This window comes from Harmonia axyridis, chromosome 6 (genome assembly GCF_914767665.1).
Source record: "Harmonia axyridis chromosome 6, icHarAxyr1.1, whole genome shotgun sequence".
Taxonomy (NCBI): domain Eukaryota; kingdom Metazoa; phylum Arthropoda; class Insecta; order Coleoptera; family Coccinellidae; genus Harmonia; species Harmonia axyridis.
Window position 1 is genome coordinate 576619 of NC_059506.1, and position 26100 is coordinate 602718.

Consider the following 26100-nt stretch of genomic DNA (forward strand, 5'->3'; position numbering starts at 1 on the left):
CATCTTTTTGGGCCAATAAATTGATGTAGTCCCTATGGGTTACTTGAGTTTTCACTTCTATGATTTGTCCACTGGGTACCCGAAAAACCTTACATCCAAGATTTTCAAAAAAAGTGCAGAGTCGTGTTTGTCCAATAGTTTTGCCACCACATGGACCTCCTGTAAGTACCAATTTAGAGCATATTTTGTTATGCCCATTATTATTATTATATATATATTATTATATTATTTCTTATATCAATCTTTACTTAGACTTTTTGGGTTTTATTTTCTTGATGTAAAATTCAAGTTCTTTGTCTTCCAAAACATAGCCATGAGTTTGATTTCGAGTGAGCCATAGAGCTCGTAAGTTGGATAATTTTCAAAGTGTAATTGGTGAATAACACTGTTTGTTTCCAATGAGTCCTAATATATCTGAATCCTTACAAGTCCCATTTACAAGCTTCATTCCATATCCATTCACTTCAACTTAAGTACCGGTGTATTCATTGGATGATACATCGCCTATGGAAGAATTCCGGGAGCTATTTTGTACATTGAATAATCTGGATTTCCTTCAACCACTTTCTCATTATCCAAAAATTCTGGCAACGAATGCATCAATGTTTGCTGTTCTAGTGTAGAATATGTTTCTGACAGCACGAGTCCTCTGCATCTTGGATGACTAGGTTCCTGATAAATATCCATTTGGAAATATTGGTTGTTCACAAGGAAACATCTTCATTGCCTAAAAATTGTGAAATGACTATCATCTTTTTGGGCCAATAAATTGATGTAGTCCCTGGGTTACTTGAGTTTTCACTTCTATGATTTGTCCACTGGGTATATTTTTCTCACAGTTTAACTGTAATGCCCTTTCTGTCACTTTTGCCTCAACCATATCTGATTAGGACATTCAGAAGTCAAATAATTATGAATAACCTCGAAATCTTGATAAGGTGGAAATACTGAATTTTTCGGAAGCGGTCTTCGAACCAAAAACTTTTTTCAACAATCTGTCATTAGTATTAAAACCCATTTTCTTACAAACCGATCCTATCATCCTTCTTATTATCTTCGAAATCTGTGGAATTATCTACCACATCGAAGTACGAATGACCAATCGTGAGTGTCCAACTCACGAGCCAGTTCAACTTCTTCTGAACGACAACTGTGTTCCTCAGTTGAGTAAAACTCTTCGGCCCCTTTGGCTGCAGACACCATATGGATAATTTGATGGCATCGGTTATCCCTCAACTCCACATTATTCCAGTCATTATTCCTCATTATGGTTTCCCACTTGTCCTTGGAAATTAAGGTCAATGCATCGATTGTACCACGGTCACAAATGATGAGACAGTTTCTGAATGAACTACGTCCTAGTTCGAAAAATGTATTTTCGATTTGAATCATTGTTTTCAATAGATTTTCTTGAAAATGCTTAGCCTCATCTTCACTCAAATCACTGAATTTTATGCCACCACTGAGCGAAACCGTTTCTGGTACCTGAAAAACCTTCCATCCAAGATTTTCAAAAAAAGTGCAGAGTCGTGTTTGTCCAATAGTTTTACCACCACATGGACCTCCTGTAAGTACCAATTTAGAGCATATTTTGTTATGCCCATCATTTCTTATATTAATCTTTACTTAGACTTTTTGGATTTTATTTTCTTGATGTAAAATTCAAGTTCTTTGCCTTCCAAAACATAGCCATGAGTTTGATTTGGAGTGAGCCAAGTTGGATAATTTTCAAAGTGTAATTGGTAAATAACACTGTCTGTTTCCAATGAGTCCTAATGAGTTTTGTCATCCTTTTTTTGAAGCATTTGCATCTTGTATGTTGGAGGATTCTGCTTCCCGTAGAATGATTCTGCTTGAGCTTTACCAATAAACGTCTTAAGGCACAAATTCACTCTGGAATATCTCCCACCAAACGATGTGCCTTTGTGGAGCAGATTACATCTTATCTTGTGTTGGATATGGAATGGCTTCCACCTATTTTCAGCATACATTGTAGACCCAAATAAACTTCAACGACTTGGCTTCCATTATGTTGAAACGACTTCTTCTTCGAAGAAAGTCTTGGAAACATCACTCGGATACCTCTTGGAAACTTCGGTCAAATATGGATGAAGAAAACTCAACTTTTTTTTTTATTGTTTCTATTGATAATTCAAAACATTTTTTTGACCATTCCTAGTTGAAGCCATCCTGCTGCATTATTGCTCTATGATAAAGACCTTCCAGATTAACTGGTGTCGTCTTTCAAAGTCCTATAAGAAAATTGATCGATTGATAATTAAACAATGCAAATAGAAAAATTCTAGGAAATATTCAATTTTCACCAATTTATCTAATCAAGATTCATGAAAAAATGCTCTAGGAAGAATAAAACGAAAAAAATTGAAATTGGCTAGAAAATGTTATATTTAAAATCAACTTTAAAACTTGAATTCTGACAGTTTAATAATTTCTAATTCTGGCTTCTGATCGACACTGTAAAGACACTATCGGTTTTCAATCCTTTGAAAAGCCGCGGGGCTGAGAGTTTTTTCCAACAGTACAGTTGATTTCAAGAATTCCCACTTGTAAAATTAAAAAGGAACCTGGGATGCAAAATTATAAAATCTTTCCAGTCCAAAAAAAATCAATGCAGGTCGAAAAATTTTGATTTAAAGAAATTTTAAATTTTCACTATTAATTTTCAATGAGTAGTTCATTCCACTATGAAGTCTATTATACAGTGTGGCCATTTGAAAACGAAACAGACGAGATTACAGACGAAATAAAGTTTTTCGATAGAAATGCTCGGACAGGTCGATTTCTGTTTCGAGGGGGACAACTTAAGATGTAGGTTACGGACGCATAGCGCTTCAACCCTTGCTACTACAACCCTCACCCCCAAATTTTGAATAGGGAAGATGGGGTGAGAAATAAAGACTAATATTTTCCAAACGGAACTTTCAATATTTGGGGTAGGTTCAAAAATTCTCACTATAATCTACTCAGAGGAAAGAAAAGATAGAGGTGCCTTATAGCATTTGTTGACATCGCTATAACATTTTTGTTTACAAACACTTATAATGTACTGCGTTGCCATTCTGAGGAAGAAGTAATCTTTTCTCCGTTCTGTGGCATAGATGTTTTGCGAATATTTTGAGGATTTGGCGACACGGTTCTGTTGTTGTTATTGCACGTGTAAACTAGAGGTGCGTTAAGGGTTAACTGTTCATTTTAATTTCACGTTTATAATCGGCGTTATTTCATACAAGTTTGTGAATTTCAAGTTACATATTGTTAATTTTAATCATGGTAAATACTCGAAAAACATGTATAGTGTGTAAAACATCGGAAATGAAAACCTAACCTATCATAGGTTAGTTCACGTTTTGAGTCCATAGGCGTAGAATATATCTCGTCTATGGCGTAGTATTTGTGAGATATCGAAAACTTAATTCAATGCTAACATTTGTAGGTTTCCTTCAAATAGAGAATTTAGCAAAATATTGTGCCACGTATTAATATTGCAAATGAACAATTCGCCGAAATATGCATATGTTTGTTCCAAACATTTCAGCACCGAAAACTTAATAAGAGGCAGTAAGAGAACCATTGACTACGCCACTGAAATGTTTACCGCCCCTCTAGTTGTCAATTTTGAAGGTTTGTTGTTGTCCTATCTCACTTTATCATCATGCTGTTGCAATTAATTACAATACAACGCTATTTACTTCTAAGGGCACCTCTATCTTTTCTTTCCTCTGAGATAATCTATGTTAAAGTGAAAAGTGGACTTGAGCAAACTTGTCCTCGTAAAATTAAAATAATAAACTATAAGTAAATCTACGCATTGTCTACATAGCCTGTAATAAATGAACGAACAAACAACTGAATAAAAAATGAATGAAATAGAGAAAAAATGAAATAGAAAAAAATAAAGAAGTCCGAATGAATTATTGATTGAAATTCAGTAACAAGTAAACAAAAGTTAAACTCACCATGATGTATTCATGATACGACACTGCTACTAATGCAAGTACAGGGTGACTTGAGCTTGAGGAAGAGGAAGATGGCTTTTACGATATACTTCATACCCGGTTGAACTATGATTCTGCGCCCTACTCACTCCCCTCCCACATTGGAGTGCTAGTGGGGCTTACTTTCTATGAGATGAAGGGTTGCATATTCAATTTTTCGAAAATTTCTGTTCAATATTTTAATGAAAATATTTAAGTTCAAAAAGCTGAATCAGAACTATTCACCGAAAATTTAGATGAACATTGCCTCTATCTTCTCAAAAAATAATACATTCTGAGATTAGGATGTAAAAATGAATTTTGAAAACCAGTCTTTTTGATTACTAGTTTTATTTTGTAATTATTCATCATCATTTTATATTGTGTAGTGAAATGAAATAAATTTCTGAAAGAATTTTTCATGTAGGTGATATGGAAAAAACACTGATAAAAGTGAATATTTAATGTTCCCATTTGAAATTATTCCTCATTTTTTTAAATTCTTAAATCCGTGAATTTGTAGTATAGATTTCTAGGTGATTCATAATGCCTCTTCTAATTGGTTTCATTCAGGTGTTTAAATCCTCCAAATTTGATATTTTAACCAATTCCAGTTCAATTAAATATAAAGTCCCGGAAGAAGAAAAAAAAAAATTATTTGATATTGTTTATTTGTATTGGTTACTATACCTTATTGATCCTTCTCACTCGAGAAGAACTTCAAATTAGAAGATTGATGTGTTCAACAAATTCCTTATTATCTATAAAAGTAATTCATTAATTGACTTGAAGTTATCTAAAATCGGTTTTTTTTATGTTTGAATCATTTTTATCGTTACTTCAACTATATTCCATACAATTTAATGTTGATTTCAAGAAGATAAATGAATTATTAGAATTCTCTTCAAAACATATTCAAATTTCACATATATTTCAGTAGGTATGGTATGATAATAATGAATTGAATATATTCTACTCGTAAAAATACGTAAGTATACAGGGTGGCCACTTTTTCAATGGGATTGTATTGGTAACTTTTAAACCATAAGAGTTAGAAGGTCGGTCAAATGGAGAAAAAGTTGCATGCATAGAAGCATTATCAAGCAGTTCAAACAAATCCAAATTATCAGGGCCGGTTATTGAGATATCATGAGAAAAGTAGATTCTGTCATTTTTATTTTTCTTTTTTTTCCACTTTATTTCAAATATTATCAAAAAATGTTACAGGAATTTTTTATTCGACAGTAAATTGTTCTCAATTTGACGTAATCAGATTTCGTATCCAACGTTTCGTGCTCTCTGGGTCACCCTCAACCTCATTTTTTTCAATACGGACCTGTAAATTTTATGACACTTTTCGAAATAACTTTCAACGCTGAATTCAACGATATATCATACAATGTCATTCAAAGTTGATTTTCAGGTGATTTTGACCCTTATCCAAATTTCTTTGGGTCGGATCTGTATTACATTTAGGTACTTTTAGTTTAATTAACAACATGCAATACATTTCGATGAGAAAATCATCTTACTAATCTTGAACTAAATGGAACATATCAGAATCAAATCAAGAAACAAGTAATAATTATTTACATATTTCAATTCATAATAATTAAACGAATTATCATTTAATGAAAGAAAAATCGAATGATTATTCGAAAGTAAATGAATATGAATCAAGTAAGTATTCGAAATGTCCACCATTTTGTAAAATGCACTTAACGGTTCTGGAACCCATACTTCTTATACATTTGCTTATTTCGTATTCTTGAATACCTTCCAATACATTCTCAATCTCGCGAGAAATCACTGTTGTTGGATTTGTCATTTGTTCCGTTGAAACAAATTACAGAATCGAACTTTATTTTGATATCATTACGATATAAGTTCTGCAAGGCTTGGTATTCAAATTTAAAATCATTGTATTCGCGTCTCTTGACTATTTTATTAACAGCAGTTTTTGATAAATTGCATGTACTACAGATCCGACCCAAAGAAAATTGGATAAGGGTCAAAATCACCTGAAAATCAACTTTGAATGACATTGTATGAAAATCGTTGAATTCAGCGTTAAAAGTTATTTCGAAAAGTGTTATAAAATATACAGGTCCGTATTGAAAAAAATGAGGTTGAGGGTGGCCCAGAGAGCACGAAACGTTGGATACGAAATCTGATTACGTCAAATTGAGAACAATTTACTGTCGAATAAAAAATTCCTGTAACATTTTTTGATAATATTTGAAATGAAGTGGGAAAAAAAGAAAAATTAAAATGACAGAATTTACTTTTCTTATGATATCTCAATAACCGGCCCTGATAATCTCGATTTGTTTGAACTGCTTGATAATGCTTCTATGCATGCAACTTTTTCTCCATTTGACGGACCTTCTAACTCTTATGGTTTAAAAGTTACCAATACAATCCCATTGAAAAAGTGGCCACCCTGTATAAAAGTGTTCAACAGTTGCATGATGAACAAAACATTGACAAATAGGAAAACTCAATACATTAAAATATTAAAAGTAGATTATTCATAATCATAGCAAACTATATTATACAAAAGTAAAATAAACATTTTAATAGTTATAGCCCAATAAAGATCACTTTGTTAAAAACGAAATAGTGAAAGACCACAGGTTTATTCCCAAAAACTCCTCTTAAATTTACATACCTGTATTGATTTATGCCGAAGGCGTAGAGGCCGTTAAAGGAAAAAGTTTTCTAGCCTACCTACTTATTTTGGGTAGGTAAATAACAAAATTCATTTGAAAAGCCTTCTACGAATCCAGTGGATCTTTCTTTGATGAACAAGGCATGATTTTGAATTGTATTCAAATATTAATTTTGATGAACTTCGAAACTGTTAGTTATAAGTAGTAAGAATAATAAAATTCCAATTGACGACTGCACGAAACAAAAGAAATGATAATAATAATATTCATTTACCATTTCAATTTTGAATACACAATAGTCTTTTAGCTAATGACAAAAAACATAGAATCCCCCCAAAAGGATAAACCCACTAAAATGATGTTAAAAACAGTTACTAACGATGGACTTTCTAAGTGAGTGGTTTTTTTTTGGAGGAATCGAGAAAATCGAAAAAAAACGTGAAGTTAGCACCAAAGCGGAATGCGATGTTTTTTTACTAGTATCCTTGAGGTACAAACGAAAATGTTTGTGTTACAAATAGTTATTATTATTATTATTTGAACTGGGGTTGTTTTGCTTCGGTAAGCCTTCCGGGAACTGCGACCATGCAGATCTTTTGTTCACTACCCTACTCATTCATAGAAACCCAGGGAAGTCATCAACGACGTTAATAAAATTGACAACCTCCCTAGGGGCCTTGGCCATTACCTCTCTGGTATCCAGGACCGGCTTGCCCATGTGAATGGTTCTTAGGCCAGCCAGCTCTGGACACTTGCATATCAAGTGTTCGGCTGTTTCTGCTTCTGATCCACAGAGCCTGCAAATCCCTTCTGCTGACTTTCCCATACGGTACAAATGATGTTTGTACCGACAGTGCCCCGTCAGCAGTCCCACCATCACCCGAAGCTCGGCTCGCGACAGCTTCAGGAGCTTTTTGGCGTAGCTAGGTGAAATCTTCACGAATTTCTTTGCCTGAGCAAGTCTAGGAGTGTTAGTCCAGTGGATTGTCCTACTGTTCAACTCCCATAGCTGGACCGCAGCTTTGTATTGGTCTACAAATAGTTACTAACGAATGCAAAAAAAAAAATTCTTGATTTTCGAAAAAGTGGGTGCTAACTTCACGGACACAGAATTGATGTGTGCACAACAAGGATCGACTTGTTGTAAGAAAAAGAAAAGAGGGTGATACCGCAAAATACGTTAGGTGATGAGATGATGGGAGGTATGCCTTCGGGTTGTTAGATGCACCTGTAGCTTATGGGTCGACACTCACATCCACATAGTCCACAAACTTTGTAGCCTCAAAGAATGGACCATCAGCTGCTGCCCACTAGCTCGTTAGCTGATAGTTTGCAGTTAGAGAATGAAGTTGTGAGAGTTTGGTTTTGCAATAGGCAAGAAAAAGAGAAGAGGGTGACACCGCGAAATACGTTAGGTGATGAGATGATGGGAGGTATGCCTTCGGGTTGTTAGATGCACCCGTAGCTTATGGGTCGACACTCACATCCACATAGTCCACAAACTTTGTAGCCTCAAAGAATGGACCATCAGCTGCTGCCCACTAGCTCGTTAGCTGATAGTTTGCAGTTAGAGAATCAAGTTGTGAGAGTTTGGTTTTGCAATAGGCAAGAAAAAGAGAAGAGGGTGACACCGCAAAATACGTTAGGTGATGAGATGATGGGAGGTATGCCTTCGGGTTGTTAGATGCACCCGTAGCTTATGGGTCGACACTCACATCCACATAGTCCACAAACTTTGTAGCCTCAAAGAATGGACCATCAGCTGCTGCCCACTAGCTCGTTAGCTGATAGTTTGCAGTTAGAGAATCAAGTTGTGAGAGTTTGGTTTTGCAATAGGCAAGAAAAAGAGAAGAGGGTGACACCGCGAAATACGTTAGGTGATGAGATGATGGGAGGTATGCCTTCGGGTTGTTAGATGCACCCGTAGCTTATGGGTCGACACTCGCATCCACATAGTCCACAAACTTTGTAGCCTCAAAGAATGGACCATCAGCTGCTGCCCACTAGCTCGTTAGCTGATAGTTTGCAGTTAGAGAATGAAGTTGTGAGAGTTTGGTTTTGCAATAGGCAAGTAAAAGAGAAGAGGGTGACACCGCGAAATACGTTAGGTGATGAGATGATGGGAGGTATGCCTTCGGGTTGTTAGATGCACCCGTAGCTTATGGGTCGACACTCACATCCACATAGTCCACAAACTTTGTAGCCTCAAAGAATGGACCATCAGCTGCTGCCCACTAGCTCGTTAGCTGATAGTTTGCAGTTAGAGAATCAAGTTGTGAGAGTTTGGTTTTGCAATAGGCAAGAAAAAGAGAAGAGGGTGACACCGCGAAATACGTTAGGTGATGAGATGATGGGAGGTATGCCTTCGGGTTGTTAGATGCACCCGTAGCTTATGGGTCGACACTCGCATCCACATAGTCCACAAACTTTGTAGCCTCAAAGAATGGACCATCAGCTGCTGCCCACTAGCTCGTTAGCTGATAGTTTGCAGTTAGAGAATGAAGTTGTGAGAGTTTCGTTTTGCAATAGGCAAGAAAAAGAGAAGAGGGTGACACCGCGAAATACGTTAGGTGATGAGATGATGGGAGGTATGCCTTCGGGTTGTTAGATGCACCCGTAGCTTATGGGTCGACACTCACATCCACATAGTCCACAAACTTTGTAGCCTCAAAGAATGGACCATCAGCTGCTGCCCACTAGCTCGTTAGCTGATAGTTTGCAGTTAGAGAATGAAGTTGTGAGAGTTTCGTTTTGCAATAGGCAAGAAAAAGAGAAGAGGGTGACACCGCGAAATACGTTAGGTGATGAGATGATGGGAGGTATGCCTTCGGGTTGTTAGATGCACCCGTAGCTTATGGGTCGACACTCACATCCACATAGTCCACAAACTTTGTAGCCTCAAAGAATGGACCATCAGCTGCTGCCCACTAGCTCGTTAGCTGATAGTTTGCAGTTAGAGAATCAAGTTGTGAGAGTTTGGTTTTGCAATAGGCAAGAAAAAGAGAAGAGGGTGACACCGCGAAATACGTTAGGTGATGAGATGATGGGAGGTATGCCTTCGGGTTGTTAGATGCACCCGTAGCTTATGGGTCGACACTCGCATCCACATAGTCCACAAACTTTGTAGCCTCAAAGAATGGACCATCAGCTGCTGCCCACTAGCTCGTTAGCTGATAGTTTGCAGTTAGAGAATGAAGTTGTGAGAGTTTGGTTTTGCAATAGGCAAGTAAAAGAGAAGAGGGTGACACCGCGAAATACGTTAGGTGATGAGATGATGGGAGGTATGCCTTCGGGTTGTTAGATGCACCCGTAGCTTATGGGTCGACACTCGCATCCACATAGTCCACAAACTTTGTAGCCTCAAAGAATGGACCATCAGCTGCTGCCCACTAGCTCGTTAGCTGATAGTTTGCAGTTAGAGAATGAAGTTGTGAGAGTTTCGTTTTGCAATAGGCAAGAAAAAGAGAAGAGGGTGACACCGCGAAATACGTTAGGTGATGAGATGATGGGAGGTATGCCTTCGGGTTGTTAGATGCACCCGTAGCTTATGGGTCGACACTCACATCCACATAGTCCACAAACTTTGTAGCCTCAAAGAATGGACCATCAGCTGCTGCCCACTAGCTCGTTAGCTGATAGTTTGCAGTTAGAGAATCAAGTTGTGAGAGTTTGGTTTTGCAATAGGCAAGAAAAAGAGAAGAGGGTGACACCGCGAAATACGTTAGGTGATGAGATGATGGGAGGTATGCCTTCGGGTTGTTAGATGCACCCGTAGCTTATGGGTCGACACTCACATCCACATAGTCCACAAACTTTGTAGCCTCAAAGAATGGACCATCAGCTGCTGCCCACTAGCTCGTTAGCTGATAGTTTGCAGTTAGAGAATCAAGTTGTGAGAGTTTGGTTTTGCAATAGGCAAGAAAAAGAGAATAGGGTGACACCGCAAAATACGTTAGGTGATGAGATGATGGGAGGTATGCCTTCGGGTTGTTAGATGCACCCGTAGCTTATGGGTCGACACTCACATCCACATAGTCCACAAACTTTGTAGCCTCAAAGAATGGACCATCAGCTGCTGCCCACTAGCTCGTTAGCTGATAGTTTGCAGTTAGAGAATCAAGTTGTGAGAGTTTGGTTTTGCAATAGGCAAGAAAAAGAGAAGAGGGTGACACCGCGAAATACGTTAGGTGATGAGATGATGGGAGGTATGCCTTCGGGTTGTTAGATGCACCCGTAGCTTATGGGTCGACACTCACATCCACATAGTCCACAAACTTTGTAGCCTCAAAGAATGGACCATCAGCTGCTGCCCACTAGCTCGTTAGCTGATAGTTTGCAGTTAGAGAATCAAGTTGTGAGAGTTTGGTTTTGCAATAGGCAAGAAAAAGAGAATAGGGTGACACCGCAAAATACGTTAGGTGATGAGATGATGGGAGGTATGCCTTCGGGTTGTTAGATGCACCCGTAGCTTATGGGTCGACACTCACATCCACATAGTCCACAAACTTTGTAGCCTCAAAGAATGGACCATCAGCTGCTGCCCACTAGCTCGTTAGCTGATAGTTTGCAGTTAGAGAATCAAGTTGTGAGAGTTTGGTTTTGCAATAGGCAAGAAAAAGAGAATAGGGTGACACCGCAAAATACGTTAGGTGATGAGATGATGGGAGGTATGCCTTCGGGTTGTTAGATGCACCCGTAGCTTATGGGTCGACACTCACATCCACATAGTCCACAAACTTTGTAGCCTCAAAGAATGGACCATCAGCTGCTGCCCACTAGCTCGTTAGCTGATAGTTTGCAGTTAGAGAATCAAGTTGTGAGAGTTTGGTTTTGCAATAGGCAAGAAAAAGAGAAGAGGGTGACACCGCGAAATACGTTAGGTGATGAGATGATGGGAGGTATGCCTTCGGGTTGTTAGATGCACCCGTAGCTTATGGGTCGACACTCACATCCACATAGTCCACAAACTTTGTAGCCTCAAAGAATGGACCATCAGCTGCTGCCCACTAGCTCGTTAGCTGATAGTTTGCAGTTAGAGAATCAAGTTGTGAGAGTTTGGTTTTGCAATAGGCAAGAAAAAGAGAATAGGGTGACACCGCAAAATACGTTAGGTGATGAGATGATGGGAGGTATGCCTTCGGGTTGTTAGATGCACCCGTAGCTTATGGGTCGACACTCACATCCACATAGTCCACAAACTTTGTAGCCTCAAAGAATGGACCATCAGCTGCTGCCCACTAGCTCGTTAGCTGATAGTTTGCAGTTAGAGAATCAAGTTGTGAGAGTTTGGTTTTGCAATAGGCAAGAAAAAGAGAATAGGGTGACACCGCAAAATACGTTAGGTGATGAGATGATGGGAGGTATGCCTTCGGGTTGTTAGATGCACCCGTAGCTTATCGGTCGACACTCGCATCCACATAGTCCACAAACTTTGTAGCCTCAAAGAATGGACCATCAGCTGCTGCCCACTAGCTCGTTAGCTGATAGTTTGCAGTTAGAGAATCAAGTTGTGAGAGTTTGGTTTTGCAATAGGCAAGAAAAAGAGAAGAGGGTGACACCGGAAAATACGTTAGGTGATGAGATGATGGGAGGTATGCCTTCGGGTTGTTAGATGCACCCGTAGCTTATGGGTCGACACTCGCATCCACATAGTCCACAAACTTTGTAGCCTCAAAGAATGGACTATCAGCTGCTGCCCACTACCTCGTTAGCTGATAGTTTGCAGTTAGAGAATCAAGTTGTGAGAGTTTGGTTTTGCAATAGGCAAGAAAAAGAGAAGAGGGTGACACCGCAAAATACGTTAGGTGATGAGATGATGGGAGGTATGCCTTCGGGTTGTTAGATGCACCCGTAGCTTATGGGTCGACACTCGCATCCACATAGTCCACAAACTTTGTAGCCTCAAAGAATGGACTATCAGCTGCTGCCCACTACCTCGTTAGCTGATAGTTTGCAGTTAGAGAATCAAGTTGTGAGAGTTTGGTTTTGCAATAGGCAAGAAAAAGAGAAGAGGGTGACACCGCAAAATACGTTAGGTGATGAGATGATGGGAGGTATGCCTTCGGGTTGTTAGATGCACCCGTAGCTTATGGGTGGACACTCGCATCCACATAGTCCACAAACTTTGTAGCCTCAAAGAATGGACCATCAGCTGCTGCCCACTAGCTCGTTAGCTGATAGTTTGCAGTTAGAGAATCAAGTTGTGAGAGTTTGGTTTTGCAATAGGCAAGAAAAAGAGAAGGGGGTGACATCGCAAAATACGTTAGGTGATGATATGATGGGAGGTATGCCTTCGGGTTGTTAGATGCACCCGTAGCTTATGGGTCGACACTCGCATCCACATAGTCCACAAACTTTGTAGCCTCAAAGAATGGACCATCAGCTGCTGCCCACTAGCTCGTTAGCTGATAGTTTGCAGTTAGAGAATCAAGTTGTGAGAGTTTGGTTTTGCAATAGGCAAGAAAAAGAGAAGGGGGTGACATCGCAAAATACGTTAGGTGATGATATGATGGGAGGTATGCCTTCGGGTTGTTAGATGCACCCGTAGCTTATGGGTCGACACTCGCATCCACATAGTCCACAAACTTTGTAGCCTCAAAGAATGGACCATCAGCTGCTGCCCACTAGCTCGTTAGCTGATAGTTTGCAGTTAGAGAATCAAGTTGTGAGAGTTTGGTTTTGCAATAGGCAAGAAAAAGAGAAGGGGGTGACATCGCAAAATACGTTAGGTGATGATATGATGGGAGGTATGCCTTCGGGTTGTTAGATGCACCCGTAGCTTATGGGTCGACACTCGCATCCACATAGTCCACAAACTTTGTAGCCTCAAAGAATGGACTATCAGCTGCTGCCCACTACCTCGTTAGCTGATAGTTTGCAGTTAGAGAATCAAGTTGTGAGAGTTTGGTTTTGCAATAGGCAAGAAAAAGAGAAGAGGGTGACACCGCAAAATACGTTAGGTGATGAGATGATGGGAGGTATGCCTTCGGGTTGTTAGATGCACCCGTAGCTTATGGGTGGACACTCGCATCCACATAGTCCACAAACTTTGTAGCCTCAAAGAATGGACCATCAGCTGCTGCCCACTAGCTCGTTAGCTGATAGTTTGCAGTTAGAGAATCAAGTTGTGAGAGTTTGGTTTTGCAATAGGCAAGAAAAAGAGAAGGGGGTGACACCGCAAAATACGTTAGGTGATGAGATGATGGGAGGTATGCATTCGGGTTGTTAGATGCACCCGTAGCTTATGGGTCGACACTCGCATCCACATAGTCCACAAACTTTGTAGCCTCAAAGAATGGACCATCAGCTGCTGCCCACTAGCTCGTTAGTTGATAGTTTGCAGTTAGAGAATCAAGTTGTGAGAGTTTGGTTTTGCAATAGGCAAGAAAAAGAGAAGGGGGTGACACCGCAAAATACGTTAGGTGATGAGATGATGGGAGGTATGCCTTCGGGTTGTTAGATGCACCCGTAGCTTATGGGTCGACACTCGCATCCACATAGTCCACAAACTTTGTAGCCTCAAAGAATGGACCATCAGCTGCTGCCCACTAGCTCGTTAGCTGATAGTTTGCAGTTAGAGAATCAAGTTGTGAGAGTTTGGTTTTGCAATAGGCAAAAAAAAGAGAAGAGGGTGACACCGCAAAATACGTTAGGTGATGAGAAGATGGGAGGTATGCCTTCGGGTTGTTAGATGCACCCGTAGCTTATGGGTCGACACTCGCATCCACATAGTCCACAAACTTTGTAGCCTCAAAGAATGGACCATCAGCTGCTGCCCACTAGCTCGTTAGCTGATAGTTTGCAGTTAGAGAATCAAGTTGTGAGAGTTTGGTTTTGCAATAGGCAAAAAAAAGAGAAGAGGGTGACACCGCAAAATACGTTAGGTGATGAGATGATGGGAGGTATGCATTCGGGTTGTTAGATGCACCCGTAGCTTATGGGTCGACACTCGCATCCACATAGTCCACAAACTTTGTAGCCTCAAAGAATGGACCATCAGCTGCTGCCCACTAGCTCGTTAGCTGATAGTTTGCAGTTAGAGAATCAAGTTGTGAGAGTTTGGTTTTGCAATAGGCAAAAAAAAGAGAAGAGGGTGACACCGCAAAATACGTTAGGTGATGAGAAGATGGGAGGTATGCCTTCGGGTTGTTAGATGCACCCGTAGCTTATGGGTCGACACTCACATCCACATAGTCCACAAACTTTGTAGCCTCAAAGAATGGACCATCAGCTGCTGCCCACTAGCTCGTTAGCTGATAGTTTGCAGTTATAGAATCAAGTTGTGAGAGTTTGGTTTTGCAATAGGCAAGAAAAAGAGAAGAGGGTGACACCGCAAAATACGTTAGGTGATGAGATGATGGGAGGTATGCCTTCGGGTTGTTAGATGCATCCGTAGCTTATGGATCGACACTCACATCCACATAGTCCACAAACTTTGTAGCCTCAAAGAATGGACCATCAGCTGCTGCCCACTAGCTCGTTAGCTGATAGTTTGCAGTTATAGAATCAAGTTGTGAGAGTTTGGTTTTGCAATAGGCAAGAAAAAGAGAAGAGGGTGACACCGCAAAATACGTTAGGTGATGAGATGATGGGAGGTATGCCTTCGGGTTGTTAGATGCATCCGTAGCTTATGGGTCGACACTCACATCCACATAGTCCACAAACTTTGTAGCCTCAAAGAATGGACCATCAGCTGCTGCCCACTAGCTCGTTAGCTGATAGTTTGCAGTTAGAGAATCAAGTTGTGAGAGTTTGGTTTTGCAATAGGCAAAAAAAAGAGAAGAGGGTGACACCGCAAAATACGTTAGGTGATGAGAAGATGGGAGGTATGCCTTCGGGTTGTTAGATGCACCCGTAGCTTATGGGTCGACACTCACATCCACATAGTCCACAAACTTTGTAGCCTCAAAGAATGGACCATCAGCTGCTGCCCACTAGCTCGTTAGCTGATAGTTTGCAGTTATAGAATCAAGTTGTGAGAGTTTGGTTTTGCAATAGGCAAGAAAAAGAGAAGAGGGTGACACCGCAAAATACGTTAGGTGATGAGATGATGGGAGGTATGCCTTCGGGTTGTTAGATGCATCCGTAGCTTATGGATCGACACTCACATCCACATAGTCCACAAACTTTGTAGCCTCAAAGAATGGACCATCAGCTGCTGCCCACTAGCTCGTTAGCTGATAGTTTGCAGTTAGAGCATTGAGTTGTCAGAGTCTGGTTCTGCAATAGGCAAAAAAAAGAGAAGCATCAAATAGAATGACACGCAATTTTCACTAACAATATACATCAAGGGGTGCCATTTGAAAATAAAAAGTTAGGGGAAGCTACCACAGGGCTGTCAAATGTAAAAACCTTTTTTTTAACATCATTGGGGACTTTCATTTTAGTCAAAGCAATGTTTTTATTATCTTATCAAATGAGCTAGATATTGCCTGTATACGATAACATAGAAAACCCGGTATAATAAAATGAATAACTTCCTACGAACAGACTATATCAAAAAAATTTTGAAATGAAAGTTTCTTAGTTTTCAGGGGGACATCGGATGCAGATTTTCAATATGAACTTGAAGTTTGATTTCAAGGCAGAGTATATTTTTTAAATGTGAAGTATACACTTCTCTTCGCAGAATATTAATCTCCTTAAGAAATTGAAAACATTAGTCGTCACATTCAATGGTGATGAATATCAGTCACAAGGAACAGTTGTATACAATTTATTCAATGGCAACGTTTCTGAGCATTTAGCTCCTTCATCAGGCCTATGAATAACGGTTATAAATCATTCGAATACATCGAAATCATCAAATAAATGTTCATACAATAAAATGGCATTCTCAGGATAGCATTAAAACAAAAAAATGAAAAATCAGGCAAGAGAGACTGCATTAAAAAAAATTAGTCGTCTCCTTCGTTTTTTTCATAAAATGAATTTTTGAATGAAATAAGAAGATATGAAATGTTTCATATTCAACATGGTCATGATTAAAAGTACTTCAAAGTTATTTTCCGTAGATTCACTTGTTTTTGTATTCCATACGAACATATTTAAAAATACAACAAGTTGTTTTCTTCATTATGCTCTAAACGCACAAGTTTATAGGCATTGTCTAAACTTTAATCTATGTTTAATAATAATAATAATAAATGTGTGACACCGCGATAATAAAATCTCACAAGAGTTTAATGTAGAACCGGAAAAGGCTCTCGCTCATGAGCGAGAGTTTTCTCACTCTTTACTATTCCTTCCTTCTTTCAATATTTCTGAAATCGAATAAACCAGATCCGGAATAGGAAAAAGTTAGACTTTATCTAATTTCGAGAATACTGGAACATCCTGTACGGGAACATAATGTTTTTTTTTTCGTTTCCGTGACCACAAAGAAATAATACATAATGAAAATTCGAAATCTATGCTTGGCATCGTCATACAGGGTGGTCAATAAATATTCCTTTGTGAGTGAAAATTCAGTTCAATAAATATAGAACTTTTTGACCTATCCTATACATTAATGTAATGTCATTCAGGATAAATATATTATCTATCTATATATCTATCTTTTGGTAGAAATATTTCGAATTTGGAGTATTGTCAGTTGTCACCCTTTACGAATGCATTCCCTAAATTTTTCTCAAATTGCAAAAACAGAACCGGCTAGCAAAATTTTAGACTCTATTTCCGGTGATATCGGATTACCCTGTACGTGAATATTATGAATTTTTATCCATAAAGAACTGATTCATAATGAAAAAAAAATATTAAATTTCACACATATAGATAATGGAATATTGATTGATCACCCTATATGACGATGCCAAGCAGACATTTAGAAATTTATTTATTTATTAAAAAAAAATTGAAATTATAAAAAAGGCAGTGGACTGTATTTTGTGAATTTTGAAATATTTCCCAATACAGAAAAAGAAATAAATGTAGGTACCCAATCAACAATAACAAATTTACAAGTTAAAAAAAAACTAGCAGGATTGAGGAATTTATGTCACCGGATTCGTGATCTAAGACCCAAAATAAGTAAGTCTGCAAAATTTCATCACTTTTGGATCATTATTAAAATTAATTCTATATAGTAAACATTTACCATATTCTTATTGTTGATTGGGTACATTTATTTCTTTTTCTGTATTATTCTTACCTTCATCAGCAAGTTGAGTTGAGGTGGATCTTGGATGGTGTCTCCAATGACCATAAACAGAGTAATGGAGCCCGACAAACTATCATGGACACGAAGAATTTGACTTATACTTGTGGTTTCTATAATCCAAGCCACTGGTAACAATAATCAACATCGACACTGTGTATCGAAATTAACTTCGTTATAACCGAAACTGAGGAAGCAGAAAACGAAACGAAACCAAATCGAATCAAGAAAAATACCTACTTATTTTCAGTATGGAAACATATGTGATCGCGATTGATGTCGATGCTATCTCAAGACTAACTAAGTAATTGAGGTTAATGTGTTTTCATCATAGACCTAATATCCTAATATAATGGATATTAGGTCTATGGTTTTCATTTTCCTATGAACACAGAACAGAGACAACAAACAGAACAGAGACAACAATCAGAACAGAGACAACAAACAGTGAAACTGAATTTCATATTACAAGCTCACATTCAACCAAAAAATAAAAGAAAAATGAAAAACAATAAATTTAAATTGAGGTTCATTTGTCATGAATATTATGAATTAATTCTTTGAGGTGACGAAAACAAAAAATATCATGTTTACGTAAAGGATGATCCGATAACACCGGAAATATTAGGTGTTCCTACAACTTTGCTTCCACCGTTTTGCAATAGATGCCTGTAGCGAAACAGATGTCATACAATAAGCTTAGGTATTCGTAAACATAACGCCATCGAAATATTAGTCGATTTGTGACTGCATCATAAAGTTATTCTCGATTATTGCGGTAAGTTATAATATTCTACTTTAATATAAAGAAATCTGCGGCTGAGGCTCATCGAATGCTCATGGTGAGGCCGATATTAGTGAAGGAACGTGTGATTTTGACGTCGAAGACTAGCATGGCGATGGAAGAAAGAAGGTTTCCGAAGATGCAGAATTGGAGGCATCACTTGATCAAGACTCGTGTCAAACGCAACAAGAATTGGCAGGATCATTGGGAGTGGCGCAACAAGTCATTTCAAAACGCCTGAAAGCCATGGAAATGATTCAGAAACAAGGAAATTGGTTGCCGTACGAGTTGAAGCCGAGATATGTCGAAAGGTGTTAGTTTGGTTGTGAACAGCTGCTTGCAAGACAAAGAGAGAAGGAATTTCTGCATCGCATTGTGACTGGAGACAATAAATGAGTTCATTACGATAATCCCAAGCGCAGAAAATCATGAGGATATCCCGTTAATGTTTCCACCTCAGCGGCCAAACCGAATATTCACGGTTCCAAGGTTATGCCCAGTATTTGATGGGACCTGCTCGGCGTAGTGTAGTATGAGTTGTTAAAACCGACTGAAACAATCACAGGTGCGTTTGAGCCGAGTATTAAAAGACAAACGTCCGCAATACAACGAAAGACATGATAAAGTGATTCTACAGCATGACAATTCCCGACCCCATGTAGCGAAAGTGATCAAGACATACTTGGAAACGTTGAAATGGGAAGTCCTATACCCCACCTGACGTATTATCCAGACGTTGCTCCCTCGGACTATCACTTGTTTCGATCAATGGCACACGGACTTGCTGACCAGTACTTCCGGTCTAATGAAGAAGTAAAAAATTGGATCGATTCGTGAATCGCTTCTAAAGATGACCAGTTTTTTCAACGCGGGATTCATAAGATGCCCGAAAAATGGGAGAAAGTAGTGGCCACCAATGGATAATACTTGATAATACTTCTAATACTGAATCATAAATGTATAACCAGTTTTTTTACAATAAAGCCTCGAATTTCGGAAAAAATGGGGGATCAGTATTTTACGCCTATGTATATTGTCTGAAATTCACTTGTCCGGTTCTTTTTTTCAATTTGAAAAAAAATTAGGGAAGGCATTCATAAAGGATGACAAAACTGCAAAATTTTAAATAATTCTACCAATAAGTTGAAGATTTATCGAACTCATATGAAATGACCTTTCAAGGGATTCCAAAAAAAATCAGATGGGTACAAAGTTAAAAGATACTTTTCAAATTTTTTCTAGAAAAATTTTTCTGGTAAAGAATCCTCATAAAGCTGTGCTGTGGCTTAAGAGAATCTCATTCACTGAAAGGCTGGAAATGGACCTCTTAAATTGTTATTTAGTTGAAAATTAGTATTTACATATGAGAACAATAACAAATAATATAACATATAATAATGTTGCAATATGTATTTTTCAGGATAAATAAATGTATCATAACAGATCCTTGGAGAGATAAGGTCCATAAAAATCAAGATTTGGAGTAGTCAAGAACTGAAGGAGAGAAAGAGCTCAATCCTCCAAATATTTATTGTAATATTGTATTTTGAACAGTAATAAAAACTTATTGAATACTCTTCTTCATAAACTATCTTTTAAAAAATATACCTCTATTATCTGGATTCAATTATTCTAAAGATTTTGATTTTACTATATGATCAAATTGATAGGTGAGTTGAATTGAACTTAATAGCTAAATTAAGTAGGTATAATGAAATTAAGGAATGAAATACAATAAACATAACTGATTCTATGAATCTATTCAAACATTAAAATTGTTTTTAAAAACGCTTTTTCATTCTTCTATCAATAAAATTCATTTGTTTGTCAAATTATTACAAATCAATACAAATAATAGAACAACACAAATAGGTGATTACTAAACAATATACCTACTTTATGAAAATTATTCTCATTCAAAGTCAAAAATTATAAATATGTTTTTTCTACTTCATTGAAAAACTTCATTTTCGACACATAAAGAGGGGAGGAGAAGTACCATTTTCCTACCTGACTACCTTAAAGGTAGTAGAAAAAACTAGATATATCGCAGGAGAAAAATACTTTTCCTCTTTTGTATCTAAATGTCTATTTTGATAAATTGTTCCTTTCAAAAGAAAGCGAAAGTTATATTCGAAATGTTCCGTACTGAAAAATATATCGAATATGACATTCGATTTCTACACTCCGTTTATTTCTACAAATGTGATGTAGAATAAGGTCTAGCATGGGATGCATAAACATTTTTTTATTATAGATCGCTAAGGTGATTTGTAACCTTTTTCGAATTCGAATAATTAATTGAACTCGAAAAATTTTAATTTTTGTAATTTGTATAATTTCTGATGAAAAATATAGATGACAAGAAATAATAACAATAAATGAGTTTATTCCAATACTATATTTCCGTTATTTCAGTATTTTTGTTCATGTATTTACTCATAAATAGGCTTTGAATAAATACGCATAATATGCATTGAAAAATTGTTTATTACTTTTAAATTAAACATTTTTGAAGGTTATATTGGTTTATTTACAATGAATTCTGACATGATATAATGAATTTTCGAATATAAATTCACGCCTAACACCACCTAAAATATTTTTAAATTCTGAGAAATAAAATTCTCCTATTATTTTATTTACCTATCAAAAATATTTTTAACAATTTGTATGTTTTCTAAAGAAAGTTTCTTGGTTTCCATTTTCAAAATATTCTAGGGAAAACTTATTCTGAATAATGTAAAATTACTTAGCAAATGAATTTGATTTATAAATAAGGAAATGTAGAATCAATTGTAATTGTTTACTGAATAATATACAAAACAGTATGTTGAAATAAATCTAAAAACTTTTGGAAAAATTAAGAAAATGTGATATGCTAAAATGTAGCTGATAAACAAAAACAATATATCAAGACTCCTAAATTTTTTTGATTCTTAATATCTAGATTTATGCTTAGCATAAAATTTTAAAATGTCATCATTCTTTTTCAATTTTTCTTTTTCATAATCTGAATCGGAAGAACTATCTTTCCTAGATTTTTTATTTTTTTTACTTTTATGTTTTCTTTCATATTTTTCTTCTTTAGATTTTTCTTTTTTAGTATACTTCGTCTTATAATCATCATCTGAATATCTGGAATATTCTTTTTCACTTCTTCTTTTTTCTTTCGTATATTGTAATCTATTGTCACATTCTTCTGAAGAGCTCCTTACTTTGCTTCTATTTCTTGAATTTGATTTGTTTTTGTCACATTTTTCCGATGAATCCTCTGATGCACTTCTATTCTTTTTTTGTGATTTTTTCTTTTCATAATATTCATGGCGGTCTCTTGATCGGCTTCTCTCATACCTTTTGTTTTCCCTTCTTTTATATGGTTCTGATGAGTCACTGCTACTTGATCTGTATTTTTTCTTTGACTTTTTAACATATTCTTCTGAAGATTCTCTGTTATAATGAAGTGATTTATCTTTATTTCGTCTACTGTATTTATCTCTCTTTTCTTTATGACTTTTCTTTGACTCTTTCGGATAACTTGAATCTTTTGTAGTTCTCATTTCATTATTTTTTCTTTCAAGTTCATCATCACAAACTTTTTCCATTTTAACAAATTCAACAGACTTATCATGTTCAATTTTCACTTTGTAATTGTCAGGTGATTCTTCTGACAATATTTTCTCTTTTTTTAATATTTGTGAGTCATTAGATGCATACTTTTTCCCTGAAGAATGTTTTCTTTCAGTAATTGAATTGTTGTCTTTTGAAGAACCTTTATTTTCTTCTATTTGTTTATATTGCTCATACTTTGCATTATCTGTGAAGGAGACAATGATGGAATAATTACAATTGATAATTAGATCAATTTATCAAGATTATATCAAAAAGGTACTTTCATTACTTACAATTCTCAATACTTTCTTAATATGTATTAAGGATTGCATTGTTGCACATAATAATAACTTGATTCTAACATTTGATAAAACATACTTGATCAAGACAGAGAAAACATCACAATTTGTTAGTTATACAATTCACAATAATTCTTCAACATTTTGTGTTTTTACGAAATACCTCAATTTTTTATATAAAATCAATCACACTCCAATTATCCATTTAGCCTCATCAAATATGATTAAATATCTCAAAAATCAATGAAATTGGCTATAACACAAGAAGTTTTTTGTGCAAAAAATTCCCTACTGTGGGCGTGGTATCAATAAAAAAGTAACTCCAATATTCAATCAGAGAAGGCAACTGATTCGACCATTAAGAACTTCAAAATGAAAGAAAATCAGGTTTGATAAATTTCTTATTTTTTGTTGTTATCTTGTTAGCCATGATATTGAGGCCGAAAACTAGCAGCTAGTACAAAAGTTGATGTCATTCGCAAGACCTCTGGGGTAGTTTTTGCTGAAGAGAAAACACAATCATTCATTTTTCATTGATAAACCAATTGAAAAAATATGAATGATATTGTTTACCTAAGAATAGTTATGTTTATCTGTTTACTACGCCTGCAGTAAGGAATTTTTTGGCAATTCTTGTGTTATAACCAATTTCATGCGCTTTTGTTATAAATGTAATCAAATTTGATGAGGCTAAAGGATAACTGGAGTGTGATTGATTTTTTTTTTTGAATTGATATATTTCGTAAAAACACAGAATGTTGATTCGAAGAATTACCGTCAATAATTCGACCATGTGTTATTTTTTGTTGAAAATCACATGTAGAATCTCGCCTTGAAGTTTTGGACTTTTTAAAGTAGACACCCTGTATACTCTCATTTTTTTCTTCTTCCACCTTTATTTTTATAGGGTCAAAAAATATAGAAAATTTAATGCACGGTTAAGTATGGAGAAAGTGTCCTCTACGAATTATATTCAAACTAATACCAAAATTTCTCATCTTTGAACATTATCTATCTATCACTTTCAAAAATTCAACTCTATCTTTTAAATGACTAACACTTGCACTGACACTTTCTTGAACAAATCTTATTTTGATCTCTAGTATTATCTGATGCTCTATGGCCAATATGTTTACAGTGTTTACCTTGAATGATTCTAAACATTTGTTATTAATAGCGTATTCGACTTAGCATTGAAAAATATAGGTTATCAGAATTAACCTGAGCTACAGAAATAATAAATAATTATTATCATAAACTATAGATATATTTCCAAAAAAATTTTTGAACATGAAATGAAATCAGTCTCAACATTCGGGACAATTTCAATTATACAAATAAACTCATAAGAGGGCCTATGCTGTGATAGGATTCTGATTTAAGTGAATCTTGATGAAAACGTTTTGAAAGGTCATTTGTTTAATGGAGTTATATGGTAAATTCTAAATTAAATTTTCAACCCAATCCTAAACATGGAAATATCAAGAAATATTTAACTTCCTCTTATTACTCACTGATAATCTTCGATCCACAGACAAAATCATCTTTACTTATTGGTACAATGAATAGTTGATTTATGGTTACAATTTCATTATCATTACTTATTTTCACAACCACTCTTCCTGACCATTCATCACAAAATTGAACCTAGAAGGATAAAAGATTGAAAATCTGGGAACCTATCAATAAACATAACACAGGGTCTTTATGAATTATTGTAACGTTATAGTATCCTTTGAAATATACTTTACCAAAAAGTATCAATCACCCTATAATATATTATTATTTATTAATGTTAGGCTATCGATTTGGGAACATTCCTATTCCATCTTCAAGCCGGCTGAAAGTACACGATTTTATAATATTTTAATTTGCTATGATTAATTTATGTATTCGATATGGAATATTCAGGGTTAAGTTAAGAGTATGCAACTTACTGTCGTATAGAAGTCAAAATGGATTTCGAACAAGAACATACTATGGAAGAATTAATAACTAATATTCTTTACCCTTTTCCAGTTAGTCTGGCAAATATATAAAATACCGAAATTAACAATTCAAATTTTGCAAACTCTTTGTTCGCAAATTCACAATAAATAAAATGTAGGTATTTTAGAGGACACTATGATGTTACAATAATTCAGAAAGACACTGTTTTTCATTTCAGTTGCTACAAATGAATGAATACTGACAATAAAACCCTTCAAGAAATATTCACTCTCTACTGATTAATTAATTTGGTCAGAGTAGGATGCATCCTTTAAGAATTGTATGATGATATTTTGAATGTCAATCTTCACTGAAGAGTTAAAATACTCTCAGCTTGTTTCTTGAAGGAAAATCCAAGCAAATGTTAACTAACCATTCGTTAAATCTAGTACAGAAATATGAAAAGTGAAGCAAAATTATCATGCTAAGTGTATTGGTTGAGGTATAATAATAATAATGTTTATTTGTCCCAGATTTCTGCCAGTCTTCGGTTCCTATTCATTCACAAAAACTTTATGTGACTTCATTTTTTATTGGTCTATATTGGCAATTCTAATTCAGATAATCTCAGAACCAAGTTCATAATTATTCAATAAATACTTACTTCACAAAATTTGCCTATGTGCGAACCAGCAGTTATTTTGCCATAAGCTCCTTTGGCAAGAACAAGTTTTTTACCATTTTTGTCGAAGACGTCTTTAGTTTCTACCTCTACAATTTTTTGTGCCCCTAAGCCTAGACCTTTGGGTCTAAGATCAGGTTCAGGAGGTTTATTGATTGATCTGAAAATTCATTACTGAAAACATTCTCCAATAAATATAAATGAAAAATTATTTACTTGGTTTGATTTTTTCCACAAAACATTCCTTCTTTCCAACCCATACCTCTTAAACAGGCTAATCCAAAATCTTCAATTGGAACATTGTCATAATCTTCCATAGATGGTTCTACACCTTCTTGAATAGTTTCAGTTACGTCAAGGGGCAATGAATGTACCTTTGTAGTATCTTTATCCTGTGCTAATTTGTTTCGCGCCTCTAAAAAAAAAGTCAATTTTCAAGCACTAAATCCTTATAAATTAATTTGGAAAGTTAAGTGAGGATTTATTGACCTCTTAAAAGCTGCCTTGCCGCTAATTCCTCAATTGTCAGTTCAGAGTCTGGCCGTAAATCTTCATCGCTTTTTTCTGTTTTAATTTTTTTACTCTTCTGACTTGCACGTTCGATTTGACTGACTATATTGTTCGCATTTCCTCTGATAGGTATAATCAGAGGAGATTCTTCAACTTTTTCGATTGCACTACAAAGATTCAGAATTAATTTTTAACAATTAAGGATAAATGAAGTTCCTTACTTTTTTACTTTTATTTCTGCACCTTCCAAGCAATCTATTAACTCTACAGATTCATTTTTTTTCGGTGGATTAAAAAGTACATTTGTCTTTTTAGATAGTTTACTGAAGCCAAAGGATATTTTCTTATCAGAATTCATTTTTATAGATGTAAATATTATTATTCATTGTATTATTTGGAAATAGGTTAGGTTTCATCCACAGATTACGGATTATCCGTAGTCTGTGGTTTCATCAGACT

The 26100-nt window shown here is 36.1% G+C and overlaps 1 protein-coding gene, 2 long non-coding RNA genes and 1 pseudogene across 3 annotated transcripts; all 4 read right to left on the minus strand.

Moving 5' to 3' along the window:
- Window positions 1-230: 230 nt before the first annotated feature.
- On the minus strand, window positions 231-1607 carry LOC123682389 (annotated as a pseudogene).
- Window positions 1608-1714: 107 nt separating this feature from the next.
- LOC123681973 lies at window positions 1715-5056 on the minus strand. The gene is made up of 2 exons (XR_006747743.1): window positions 3978-5056; window positions 1715-2252 (listed from the first exon to the last, which is right to left on the minus strand). It is a non-coding gene; the product is annotated as an uncharacterized LOC123681973 (long non-coding RNA).
- Window positions 5057-9428: 4372 nt separating this feature from the next.
- LOC123681972 lies at window positions 9429-18817 on the minus strand. Its single transcript, XR_006747742.1, has 2 exons — window positions 17820-18817; window positions 9429-15886 (listed from the first exon to the last, which is right to left on the minus strand). It is a non-coding gene; the product is annotated as an uncharacterized LOC123681972 (long non-coding RNA).
- Window positions 18818-20004: 1187 nt separating this feature from the next.
- On the minus strand, window positions 20005-26079 carry LOC123681957 (G-patch domain and KOW motifs-containing protein). The gene is made up of 6 exons (XM_045620345.1): window positions 25863-26079; window positions 25621-25808; window positions 25348-25546; window positions 25114-25291; window positions 24035-24167; window positions 20005-22426 (listed from the first exon to the last, which is right to left on the minus strand). Exons 1-6 carry the CDS (start codon window positions 25997-25999, stop codon window positions 21549-21551), a joined length of 1713 nt encoding a protein of 570 aa, XP_045476301.1. The 5' UTR covers window positions 26000-26079; the 3' UTR covers window positions 20005-21548.
- Between the last annotated feature and the right edge of the window lie 21 nt (window positions 26080-26100).